We start from the raw sequence: 13,248 nt of genomic DNA, 5'->3' as shown, positions 1-13,248 counted from the left end.
TCATCAAAACAATTCAGATTTATAACTAACAATTAATGACAATGGCATAGTCTAACACAATAACCCTGTTTGCCTTTGTTACTTACTGGGGGTGGAGTTTGTAGAGTGTACCGTCAACCCCTACAGTGATGTCCAGGTGGTCTAGCCCTCGGTTTTCACGGATCTTGTCCACAACGGCAGCCATGCCAGCACCGCAAATCTGGGCTGCCCGACGAGAAACAGTGCCACAGACCTCCTTCACAATGATACTGTCATCGCACGTGCTGTCCAACCCCAGCTGCTGTAGGATGGCCCTCACTTGCAGCAGTGCCAAGCGATCACTAGGGGGGCAACATGTATAAGTTGTTATAGTTTCCTAAAGTAGTTTCCCAAAGTTTACTGTCCATCAACAGATACTTTACAAAAAATATTTGTCATGATTGCTTGTACAGTGCTGAGCCATAACTGGCACAAAAGATACAATGAGGGTCATTAATGAGAAAAGATACGTTTCTTAGTTCTAGAAATCATACCATATAACCATTCTGTAAACAGTTCATTTAAAATGTAAATACAATATGGCAGATGTGATGTACAGACAGATAAGGAATTTGCACACTTGGAGGAAGAAGAAGAATTTTATTTTGGTAGGTGTCGATTGAATTATAGGTAACATAACAGCACTGGGTTTTCATAAATGTATGCATTGCTCATTTCTATTTTTATTTTATTTATTTTACTATCGTCTTATTTAAATGAGCTTGTGAAAATAATTCCAATGTATGAATTACAAATGGCCAAAAAAACCTTTCAAATTTGACTACAGGGAAAGTTAATAGCTTGCTAGAAAAATACTTCTCAAATACAACTGGTACGATAGAGATTATCTGTAATTTATGTTGATGATGTAGCGAAGTAGCGCATGTCTTGTCTCCAACACACATTATTGGCACCATCATATGCTTCACATACAGTGTAGTGTGGATGTACAGTCCCCTCAAAAGGTATTGGAACAGGAAGGTCAATTCCTTCGTTTCTGCCATACGCTGAAGATAACTGCATCAATCAATTCTTTCTCCAAACTATTGCCTTTCCATCACTTTGGTAGATGGAATCTTGGTCTCATCAGTCCATAAAATTTTGTTCCAGAATTTTTGGGGCTCATCTCTGTACTTCTATGCAAATTGTAATCTCACCTTCCGATTCTTAATACTGATGATTGGTTTTCATCTTGTGGTATAGCCTCTATATTGTTGATCTCGAGGTCTTCTTCGAAGGGTTCATTGATATACCTTCACCCCTGCCCTGTGGATATTTTTCGTATCCATCATATCCATCCATCCAACATAGCCATCACTGGCTGATGTTTTGGGGTTTTTCCTTCACAGTTCTCACAGTTTCTGACATCAACTGCTGTTGTTTTCCTTGGTCTGTTGCTCAGAATGCCAGCGGTTTCTTTCTTTTGCAGAAAATTCCAAGTTCTTGTACAAGCTATCCCCAATGTTTGTGCAATGGCTCTGATTTACCTTCTTTTCTAAGCTTCAAACTGGCTTGCATTTCTCCCAAAGACTGTTATCTTTTCTAACACAAATACAGTCTTCACAGGCAAAACCCAAGGCTAAAACAAAGTGTAAATATTCAGAACTATTTATTGTTTAATCAATCTATCTAACAGGACAGGACAGGACTAACAAGATACGCCTGTGAGTCCCATGTTCCAATACTTTTGCTCTCCTAAAAATTTGATGCAGAAGAGAATCTCTGAACACACAACGCGTCAAACCTCTAACCTTCTTAATGCATTAATTAAAGATGGCAGCATGTCAGTCTTTGTCTGTGGCTGTGTTTGTTTGCAGGACAAATGTTTGACAATATGTGTTATTTTTGTTACTGGTAACATTTTGTAATCTTGCGGAGGGCATACAGACCATTTCATACATTTAAACAGCAAGGTTTGATTTTTTATTTATTTTTATTTTTTTCCTGAAAGTCTATGTTTGGTGATACCTTGCTGAGTGAGACCTAGCTTGTAGCCTCTTATTGTGGAAGTTACTAAACTGTTCACAGAGAACTCAGAAGTCATTGATCCTTAGCCTTCAATCATAATAAAGCAGCATTTTTTGGACATATTTTTGGTGCTGTTTGGGGAACTGTGCCTGGACCCCTTTGCCTGGCCCACCTTGCTGAGTGGGGCCTGGCCCGCTGGTCTTCACCATGGGATTTGCGCCTGGACCCCTTTGCCTGATCCACCTTGCTGGGAGAAGGTGGGTCTTCGCTGGAGTTCTAGCGCAGCATGCACTTGTCTGGCGTCCAGTGCGGCATGTGTCTTTGATCGCAGGGCAGCATTGTTTGTGCTACTGTGGTAGCCAGAATGAGAAGTCTACTCGTAATATGCTGTCTACTCACTTTCTGTGGCAAGCAGAGCTTGGTGAGTAACTCAAATCATGCAGGTTTATCACTACAGATAATCTTACTTGAGACTGTTACGGATACTCTGTTTCGTTGTGATCAAGCCCCATCTTTTATCACTACAAACATTTCGGAAATCTTAGAGCATCCACACTATTTCTTATTGCTGAACAACTATTTTGCCTTATCAGAAGATTCTCTTTTGGACTTTTGTATAGTTTTAGAAAAGAAGAATCATGCAGGAACTCAAAACTGAGATGTTTGATTGTTTTATTGTTGCTGATCTCCGGAAATATTCAATCAAATCCCAGTCCACATACAGGTCTGAGGGGTTTGCAAACTCCATTAGATTTCAAAAGTTTGTCGGGCCTTGGGATTGTACATTTGCTTACAATGCTTGTAGTCTCGTGCCAAAAATGGATGCGATTAGGATTTAAGCAGAAACAACAGATGCCGATATAATTGTAATATCTGAGGCGTGGTTCAGTAAATCTGTTCCTGACAAATATATTTTTATTTATGGGTATAATGTGCTATGTACCAATAGACCTAAAAAGGGGGGAGGTGTTGCTATCTATGCAAACACCAAGTTTCGTACAAATTTATTACTCTTGGAATCTGTATGAAAACAATTTGAAATGCTTGCTCTCAATTTCTATTTTATTTTTAGGCGTTTTTCAGCTTTATTGGACAGTATATAGAGACAGGAAGAATGGGGGCGAGAGAGAGGGAAAGACATGCGACAATGACGTCGCGGCTCGCAATGAGCATGCGGTCAGTGCTCTACAGGCTGCGCCACCGAGACACCACACTTGCTCTCAAAATTGAGGTATCGAAAGACTGCCTCCTTACCGTGGTTGGCTGTTACCGACCCCTGTCTGCTTACATGCTGAAATCGTTTGCTAAATGCATGGGTAAACTACAATGAGGGAGTTATTGTTGGCAATTTGAACTGGTTAAAACCTACTTCTAGGGGGCCGCGGTGGTGCAACAGGCTAAGATGCAGCAGACTTGCGGTTGTAGTTCGCTGCAGTTGCACACCGAGGACCGGGGTTTGATTCCCAGTCCTGCCAAAAGCCAAGTTTGGCCGGCACACATGGAACGACATAATTGGCTCTCTGCTCCAGAGGGAGGGTTTTGGCAGGGTTAGCTGAGTTAGCAGGGTTAGCTTAGCACAATAAGCACTTCGGACACCTCGGGATCACAGACACGATTAGAGAGATGGGACGTCTTGAAGAAGGCGTGTCGCTCTTCCTTGGCCCGCCAGGGGCCGTGGTGTGGACGGTGCATCTAACACTATTTCAATAGGATTCGTTTTATCCCAAATGTGGAAATGGCTTGGAGCTTATGGACATATTTTTGGGAATTAACAAGCATTCCCCAGTTAGAACATATAGAATTAAAGGTAGGGAAAACCCATGGTTCTCTGAGTTATCTGAACTAATTCATGAGAGAATCCAGGTATGGGCTATGGCGAGGAGAACAAATTCTGAATCTGATCCATCATGTGTTACAAAGGGCTCTGATATGGTCACTGACAGAGCAGAAATGTTGAACGTTTTAATGAACATTTTATTTCCTCTGGTTCTCTGTTTGAAACTGCAGTATCTTAATTTAAGGACACATCTGTTGATGAAGAAGTGAGAAGTGGAGTTTTAGTTTTTCCCCTTTTACTGTAGCCGAAGTACATATAGCTCTTAAAAAGATATAGATCCAAAAAAAGTAAATGGACCTGATCAATTGGATCCTTATCTTCTTAATATTTCAGCTGATTTGATTGCAGAGCCTCTAACATATCTTTTTAACCTTACCTTGGAGCTAAATGTCATCCCTAGTGTATGGACGTTGGCCTAATTTCTGCACCTGTTAAAAGGAGGAGAACCCAAATTTCTTAATTACAGACCTATTTCAAGTGTGTCCCAAGTGTGTAACCAAGATGTTTTTTAGTGACAACAATATTTTATCTAGTTTTCAATCAGGTTTTAGGAAACAACATAGCACTTCTACAGCAGCAGTGAAAGTGGTAAATTATCTTATTGCTGCTATGAACAGGAAATTGCGTTTCCATTTTTATTGATCTTTCAAAAGCATTTGACACTGTTGACCACAATATTATGCTTAAAAGGTTAGTCAACATAGCTTTATTAAGGCAGTTGCTAGGTTTAAGGAATACCGGTCAGGTAGAACACAATGTGTCCAGTTTAATGGAAAGCAGTCCACTGTTTTAACTGTCCAGAAGGAGGTGCCACACGGCTCTGTACTGGGACCGCTTTTGTTTACGATCTATTATTAACAATGTTGGAAAAAATAGTGACATTTCATTTTTATGCACATGTCGCTATTATTTATTGTTGCGCTGCAACATTAAAAAGGGCTTTCGATGAACTTCAATTAGCTTTCAGTATGCTTCAGGCCCAGCTGTATCAGCTGAAGCTTGTTTTAAATGCAGATAAAACTAAACTGATGATTTTTAAAAAGAGTAAGAAGGCACCACAGATACTCCCTCACATAATTACTACACAGGGTAAGGACATTTAAAGAGTGTCAACCTATAAGTACTTGGGTTTTTTAATAGATGACAGTCTTACTTTTAAGTCACACATAGACTCTCTTGGGAGAAAACTCAGACTGAAGTTAGGTTTCTACTTCCGTAACAGGTCACGTTTTTCTTTTGAGGCAAGAAAGAGGCTAGTCTTGGCTACCTTCTTGCCGGTAATAGACTATGGCGATATACTCTATGTGCATGCTCCTCTGGCAAAATTACGTAAGCTGGACACTGTGTATCACGGAGCATTGAGGTTTGTCACAAATTACAAATCTCTAACACATCATTGTACCCTCTATATGAGAATAGGCTGGTCCTCATTAACTTTGGGCAGGATGAGTCACTGGTACATGTATAAAGCCGTACTGATACAGCTCCCATCCCATCTATGTTTATTCATTACCCTGCAGCAAAATAACAACTTTCAGCTACGTTCTCAAAACAGCGTCCTGCTGACAGTACCAAAGACTCGGACCGAGTTTGGCAAAAAAGCCTTCCGGTTGTCTGCCCTTTTGATGTGGGTTTTGCTTTACCTCTTAATTCTTTTTACATTTTTAGATTCCTATATTTGTACTAATGTGATGTATTTTGATTTATTTATGTGTGTCTGTAATTTTGTGCTGTTTTTCTTGGCCAGGTCTCTGCAAAGCAATTGGGTGGTCTGACACAAGGTGATATGTTCTAAGTTGTTTAACAAATCTAGATAAAAATACCAGGACATACAAGCTGAAAATTGGATCTGTCATCTCATGTCCAGAAAATAGCAGTACAACATCAGTAACCTGATGAACCACTGTTATTAGTAGTAGTGATATTTCTGCATGGCAAATACTTTACTTGTAGATGTAGTAGTGTAATAGAAAACAGACCCAACTGTCATGACGTGCACGCTGCTTGTACATTACATTACATTATTGGCATTTCGCAGACGCTCTTATCCAGAGCGAAGTACTGTTGATTAGACTAAGCAGGAGACAATCCTCCCCTGGAGCAATGCAGGCCTTGCTCAAGGGCCCAACAGCTGTGCGGATCTTATTGTGGCTAGACCAGGATTAGAACCACCGACCTTGCATGTCCCAGTCATTTACCTTAACTACTATGCTACAGGCCACCCCTGAGTAATTGACTCATTCACTGAAAGGGCCATGTTCAAAATAATAGCAGTGTGGAGTTTAATTAGGGAATTCCTTCATTCTGTGAAAAAACAGGTGTCATTAATTGTTCTTTATTAAGGAAGAAGGGAAGCAAATGTTTCACACATTGTTATAAAATATATTTCCTTCTGAATTGCTGAGTAAAATGGGCCGTTCCAAACATTGTTCGGAGGAACAACGTAATTTGATTAAAAAGTTGATTGGAGAGGGGAAAACGTATAAAGAAGTGCAGCAAATTATAGGATGCTCAGCTAAAATGATCTCAAATGCTTTAAAATGGCAACAAATACACGAAACAAGCGGAAGAAAACAAGCAACTACTGATAAAACGGATCAAAGAATAGTCAGAATAGCAAAGATTCAACCATTCCTCAGCTCCAGAAAGATGATCTACAATTACCTGTAAGTGCTGTTACAGTCAGAAGACGTTGAAAAAAGGGCTGTTGAACACATCAATTGGCCCAAAGAGAAATGGCGTAACATTCTGTGGACTGATGAGAAGATTGTCGACAGTATGTCAGACGACACCCGGGTACTGAATTCAAGCCAAAGTTCACTGTGAAGAGTGAAGCATGGTGCCGCAAAAATCATGGTATGGGGATGTTTTTCATACTACGGTGTTGGGTTCATATACCAGGGATCATGGATCAGTTTCAATACATCAAAATACTTGAAGAGATTATGTTGCTCTATGTTGAAGAGGAAATGCCCCTGAAATGGGTGTTTCAACAAGACAACGACCGCAAACACATGAGTAAGCGAGCAACATCTTGGTTCAAGACAAAAAGGATTGAGGTAATGGAGTGGGCTGGAGCCTATCCCAACATACATTGGCGAAAGGCAGGAATGCACCCTGGACAGGTCGCCAGTCCATCGCAGGGCACATGCACCATTCACTCACACACTCATACCTATGGGAAATTTAGACTCTCCAATCAGCCTAACCTGCATGTCTTTGGACTGTGGGAGGAAACCGGAGTACCCAGAGGAAACCCACGCAAACACGTCAATCCCCCAAATTCAACCCCATTGAAAACTTGTGGGGTGACATTAAAAATGCAGTTTCTGAAGCAGTTTCTGTAGTTTTTTCATCCTGGGCTGAAATACCTGTTTCTAGGTGCCAGAAGTTGGTTGACTCACAGATGCACAGCAGTAATCAAAAACAATGGTTAAGCAACTAAATATTAGTTCAGTAATTTAAAGTGGTTACATCTTGAAAAATGTCTTCAGTTTGAACAGATTACCATTCATTTTCTTTGCTTCTTATAAAAGAATAATGCAGACTTGATAAAATTTGCTAATACTTTGATTTGGAATTGAATGTGTAATGTTTCCACTACATTTTAAATATTGAACTAAAAGCTATTAAAAAATATTTGCACTTTATTCACTGCTATTTATGCTATTTATTTTTATTTGAACACAACTGTACATCTTTTGATCTCAAACTCAATTGTCTTCAGTGTACAGATTGCACACCCTCTACTTAACTGTCTATATCTCTGAAATCACATATGAAGATGCAAATGATGTGCCTGACACTTGATTTCTATGTACTATTTACTCCATTGTGATGTATTGCACTCAAGGGGTCTCATTCATGAAACGTTAGTAAATCTATGTGCAGATTTGCACATAAACGTCCACGCTACTAAAAACCTACTCCGAATTCATGAACGCCGCTGGAAACTCAGATCTGATCGTAAACTCGTGTGTATGACCAGGCCACCGTGCCACAACATTTAACAGCACACACTTTGCATCACAGATCAGTTGCACATTAACGGAATGAAAGTTTTTCCGGTTTATGTAAGCAAATGCATCACCAGATGGAGCCTTGATGCGTACGTGTGTGCAGTCTATGGCACTGATGACACCTGGCATGTTTGCAATTGCACTGAATCACCCATGCACTTTGGTCAACCATGGTTGTTTTAAATGAGCTTTATAAATAAAGTTTATTATTATTATTATTACCTGCCGTTGTGCATCATAGGGAAATTTGCTAGTTTTAAAATACCATTGCGCACAGCAGGGAGGATGCGGCTCATAGTTGGTTGCGAAATGCCGGACCTGTGACCTATCTTGCACTGGAAGGTCCCTGTGGCTAGAAAACCAAGCACAGATAGTACCTGCAGATGTGCAGGGATGGCATGGCTGCGTCTTGTAGGCCTTGTCAGATTAGGCTCCAAAACGTTGCATAAATGCAACAGAATTGGTCTTGGTAGTCGGAAATTGGGCCAAATCATGCAAGAGCGCAAGGTCAGCCATTGTTACCATTAACTAAGACTGAAGGCCTTTTATATTGTGGGAAGTTTAATTAGAAATGACACCACCTGAGTGACCCAGATATGGTAATTGTTTACATCCTTTTTGTGATTTTAGCCTATTATTGGCCTATATTCTTATATATATATATATATTTATTTTTTATTATCATTCAACATGTAGAAAGAATGTGTAATCTATTGAGTCGATTTACATAGATAATTCACAATCATGAACCTAATCTGGATCTTAAACCTGCTAATTGCTAACTAATTTAACTAAATGTGCTATATTTTTATTGTTTCTCATGTTCATATCACGTGTTTCAAAGGCATCTGCGTATTGTTTACATAACAGAGCGCAATATGAAGTAAAATGTAAATTTCCAATAGTGACAAGCATTATTTATGTGCATTCTTGAATTTACACAAGCACTACGCGCGGTCAGCAGCAGGTGTAGATTTTGTTAGTAGCTACGAAAAGATCGGAGCTACTAAAATATTGATGAATGCCAAAAACCCGGAAATTTCCCTCTACTCACATTTTGCACACAAATTTGTTCTGCTCACGTTTCATGAATGAGACCCAAGGAAAGTAAGAAAGAGGGAAGTGTGTGACAATATGCTCCACCTTGGTAAACCTGCCACGGGTGCTAAATTAATGCCAGGGGTGTCCCTATTTTCTCCACCATTACCAAAGCTTCAGAAATAAATGTAACCCGTTTCATCATAATCAGTTGGGGGTCACAATAGCAAATTTAACATAAATCGATGTTTATGTCAAAAAAATGTTTTTGGCTTTCATCATAATTTTGAAGAGCAATATCTTGGTTTTCCTAATCATATGTCCTAATGCCAAATTTAGAGTAAAAATATAGTTTTTTTAAACGCAAGATGTCAAAGAGCACCAGAGCCACAAGCTAATGTATTTGGTTACATCTGATTTTACTCAAGAAATTATAGTTTTAACGTAAGATTTCAAGCTAGCACTGGCGTTATGTTTGGCTACTGAGACCACACAGCCGTTTGTCACCATGTAACACGTAGCGACCAGTTTAATATCTTTGGTTTCATGATTTGTATGTCTCAATGTCAAATTCAGTTTAAAATATATATTTTTTTAAATATATTTTTTCCACCTTTCCCCAGTCACTTGGCAACTATCAGCTGCATTTGTGCATCAGCCGCATTCGTGGCTATATGGTAATGTAGCAATTCAGTTTCATTTCATGGATGTTGCACTATTCCTTGCTATACATGCACATGAGATGAGAGCGGGTTTTGAACACTGGAGTGCTGCAATCCATCTTTCCAGATTGAACGTATTTTGAGGAGACAGGACAATTTGAGTTAATGATCTATTTGCTGGACTTGAATGTAGTTACAATGGTTTAAACATTATTTCCAGCTAGCTGCATGTATCCCGACTTTGAAGCCTACCATTATGACAATTGCTTGAGGGAGTGATACTGTGGATGTTGGCACTGCGTTATGAATGAATGAGGCTATTAGCTTCTGGTCAAGTTTGATACAGTAGCCCATTTCATAAGATATGCTTTTACATCTACTCGCTACATTTATTTTGATATGAACAAATGGTTACAATGTTCTGCAACTTTAGCTACACACTTGTGTATTTGTAGGCTATATTATTTCCAGCATTTAGAAAGGATTCAGACCCATTTCAGACAGTGTTCAGACTTTTGCAAGTTTGTCATGATCTGTGTTCTCTCTTATCTGTTTTGTGTGTAAATCCCCAGTGTTTTGCCATCTGTGCTTTCCGTCTGTCTGTCTTCCCATTCATTCGTCACCTGTTTTCACTTCCTGATTATCATTTTACCCTCGTTATCTGTCTATATAAGCCTGTCTGTTTTGTCATGTCTTTGCCAGATTTTAATGTGCACCCGCCATTCTCTCCGGCAGTTTTTTTTGTATCAACCCGTTTTGTTTTTGACTTTTGCCTTTCGGATTACCCTTCTGTTCATGTATGACCCACTGTTCCTAGTCTGTTTGGATTACTGGTTTGTGCTTTTGGATTTTGCTCCTGTTTATCTGCCTGTTTGGACAGCCTTATCATTATCGACCTTGTGCCTGTGACCACAACTAAGTCTCAGATTTTCCTTGTTGTATTTGTTTGACTGGCTACCGAACCCCTGCATGGATTATTGCTTACGAACAGTCTAGTCTCAATAAAAAAAAAATCTGTTATCAACCTTCACCTGTTTGACCTACACCAAAGTGAATAAAGACTTTAACTTTTGTGGTTCCTCTATTGGGTTTGTTGTCCTGAAGCCTGACATACATTATTGACACACGGTCTGACCTGCTAGAAAGCAGTTAGCTTCGGCTGCCTCGTCCTTCACTGTCTGTCTCTCTCTCTCACTCACGCAATTCTTCCTTCTGGTTGTAAGGTTGTATTTCTTAGTCAAAATCAAAAAGCACATCCTAACTCGGCAAAGTCAGAGCTGTCCATTATATTGTTCAGGCTAGCCAAGTTAGGTTCTGTGATATTTCTATACTAATGTTACCGTATTTTTGTGGGAGTGTCATGTGATTGCCTGGATGGGTGGCCGTCCATAAACCAGTCTCTGCATTCAAGGGTGGAGTTTGAGCACCCATTACCTTCTGGGAAACAGAGGCTGTAGAGTCAAGTCAAACGTCACTGGACGTGTTTGCCTTTATAAGTTTTGCCCCATATCTAGGAAACTGCTACAGACATAATTTAAGCATTTAATCTAAATAAGCTCAACGGAAACAAGCATGACAGCGCTCCTTTAAACGGTTCATTTAGTGACAGTTCACGCCATTGGAGAAGTGGATGATTTAGTCGCCACTTTTGTTTACTTTGCCCTCCAAAAAAAGACAATAAAGCGAATATGGTATATTCGTCTGCTCTATCAGGCAAGAAGACAGGATGGATAGTATCTAATTGCTAATGTTACCACCCAGGCGATATTTTCAACCAACTGCAGGCTATCACCACATTGAAGTTGGAGTGCGATCATTTTGGCTAGTTCAGCCAAAGGATGTGCTCACTACAGTGGCCACAGTCAATGCAGAGTTTTGTTTCTCCACAGCATTATCTTACATGATTTAGTTCATACTAACTATCCAAAGTTCATTTCCGCAGCACATATACCCAAATTAACACTCACCTCTCAATCTGCGAGAGGAACTTAGTCTCAAAGATGCCCCGGGTCTTCAGGGTCTCAGAAATCTGACCCCTGAAGAGGAATCCGCGCTTTGTCAGGTCAATAAGGATGTTCCGCACAATCTCACCCAGGTACATCCCACTGCACATCTTTTCATACCTGAGAACAGGGAAAAGCCCTGATTAAGGTTGACATTTTTCAAGCCATTGGGCCCAAGACATGTGCAAAGACCTCCTATGAATCCAAGGGTGATGTTAAATGCGTTTCCACTATTCTGTTTTTTTTTTTTTTTTTTTACAGATTAAACAGGTTTATCTAATAGATATCCCTTCATGCAATGCCTAATTTATTTTCACAAGACCTGTCCCTATTGGGAAAGCGTAAGCCTGGACATTATATGGTTTATTTTGTCAGCCCCATTATATGACAAAAAATAATTCTCTTCCTAAAAAAAAAAAAATATCCATTACATTACATTACATTACATTAATGGCATTTGGCAGACGCTCTTATCCAGAGCGATGTACAACAAAGTGCATACCCGTAACCAGGGATAAGTGCGCTGAAAGATCCTAGAGGGAAGTACAATTTCAACTGCTACCTACCTGCACAACAAAAACATTTTTTTATTTTTTTTGGGGGTTTTTTAGACCTAGCCAAACTAAAACATCCAAAATCAAAAGTGTCAGTTCAGGTACTGTATATCATCCTACATTACAATAATAGGTTGTATGGAGTCACCACATCATGCAGCCATGTCAATAGGACATGCCAGTGCTTAATAGTACCAGGCAGAAATATGAAACTGAAAAGAACAATAAACAAATATGGGCAACACCAATACATCATAAAAGAAAAAATACATAAAAATGATAACAAAATAGATATTTATAAATGTATTAATACAATTATTTATTGTTTTTATTTCTATTAAATACCAAATGGCAAAATGCATACTATTTTTGTTGGGTGCAGTATAACAGGCTTATGTTCTCAAAAGATTGGGAATGATGTTCACAAGAGATTGGCTGCCTGATGGGACATTAAAGTAGCAAATATTTTCAGCCATTGATTTAGAGAAAATTAATGGTCCATATAGGTCCATTACATCATGGTGAACTGAATTGAAAAATGGATAGATAGTACTCTGGGTAAGTGGAAACATACTTTGATTTCATTTTTGGGTGAACTGCTCATTTAAAGTATCATGTGTGAAGAAGTAAAAGGTCACCTCTGTTTGCCTTCGTTGAGTGAATTCTCATCAACAGCTCTGTCATACTGTGTTCTTATGTCATCCAAACAGCCATTATCCCCAAAGGCCCCCCACTCCATGTTGACACACATGCGACCCTGGTCTCCCTCCACTGTCTCAATGTTCCTCATTTCCTCCATGTAACATGCATTGCTTCCCGTTCCTGAAATCACAACAGAGTCTGTGATCAGTTTAGCCTTGTGAATTACAGTGGAACCTTCTATAAAAAGATAGTTAAGAACAATGCTAGACAATCTATTTGGATAAACACAAACAGTAAGAGGGATAGGGAAAGAAGCAACCTACCGGCAATCAGCCCAATCTCGCAGGTAGGCTCTTCATACGCACAGGTCATCATTGTTCCCACTGTGTCATTCACCACTGCCACTACATCCAGGTCAAACTCCTTCAGGGATGAGAAACACAACATCAGAGACATGGCACTGTGGCACAGCCAAACTTCACTCGAAGCCTTCAAACAAAATGGTCT

At 39.6% G+C, this 13,248-nt stretch overlaps 1 protein-coding gene across 1 annotated transcript in view; it reads right to left on the bottom strand.

Moving 5' to 3' along the window:
* LOC133115434 (hexokinase-1) overlaps positions 1-13,248 on the bottom strand; it is a 129,618-nt gene that overhangs the window by 2,920 nt on the left and 113,450 nt on the right. The window contains exons 14-17 of the mRNA XM_061225351.1: positions 13,065-13,164; positions 12,738-12,921; positions 11,510-11,665; positions 87-320 (exon numbers count right to left, since the gene is read on the bottom strand). Of these exons, the coding sequence (XP_061081335.1) occupies positions 87-320; positions 11,510-11,665; positions 12,738-12,921; positions 13,065-13,164 (674 nt within the window). The remainder of the gene's footprint in view (positions 1-86; positions 321-11,509; positions 11,666-12,737; positions 12,922-13,064; positions 13,165-13,248) is intronic.

The sequence above is a fragment of the Conger conger genome, chromosome 2 (genome assembly GCF_963514075.1).
Source record: "Conger conger chromosome 2, fConCon1.1, whole genome shotgun sequence".
NCBI lineage: Eukaryota > Metazoa > Chordata > Actinopteri > Anguilliformes > Congridae > Conger > Conger conger.
The sequence above is the reverse complement of the archived record's forward strand: the minus strand, read 5'-3'. Positions and strand labels throughout refer to the sequence as shown.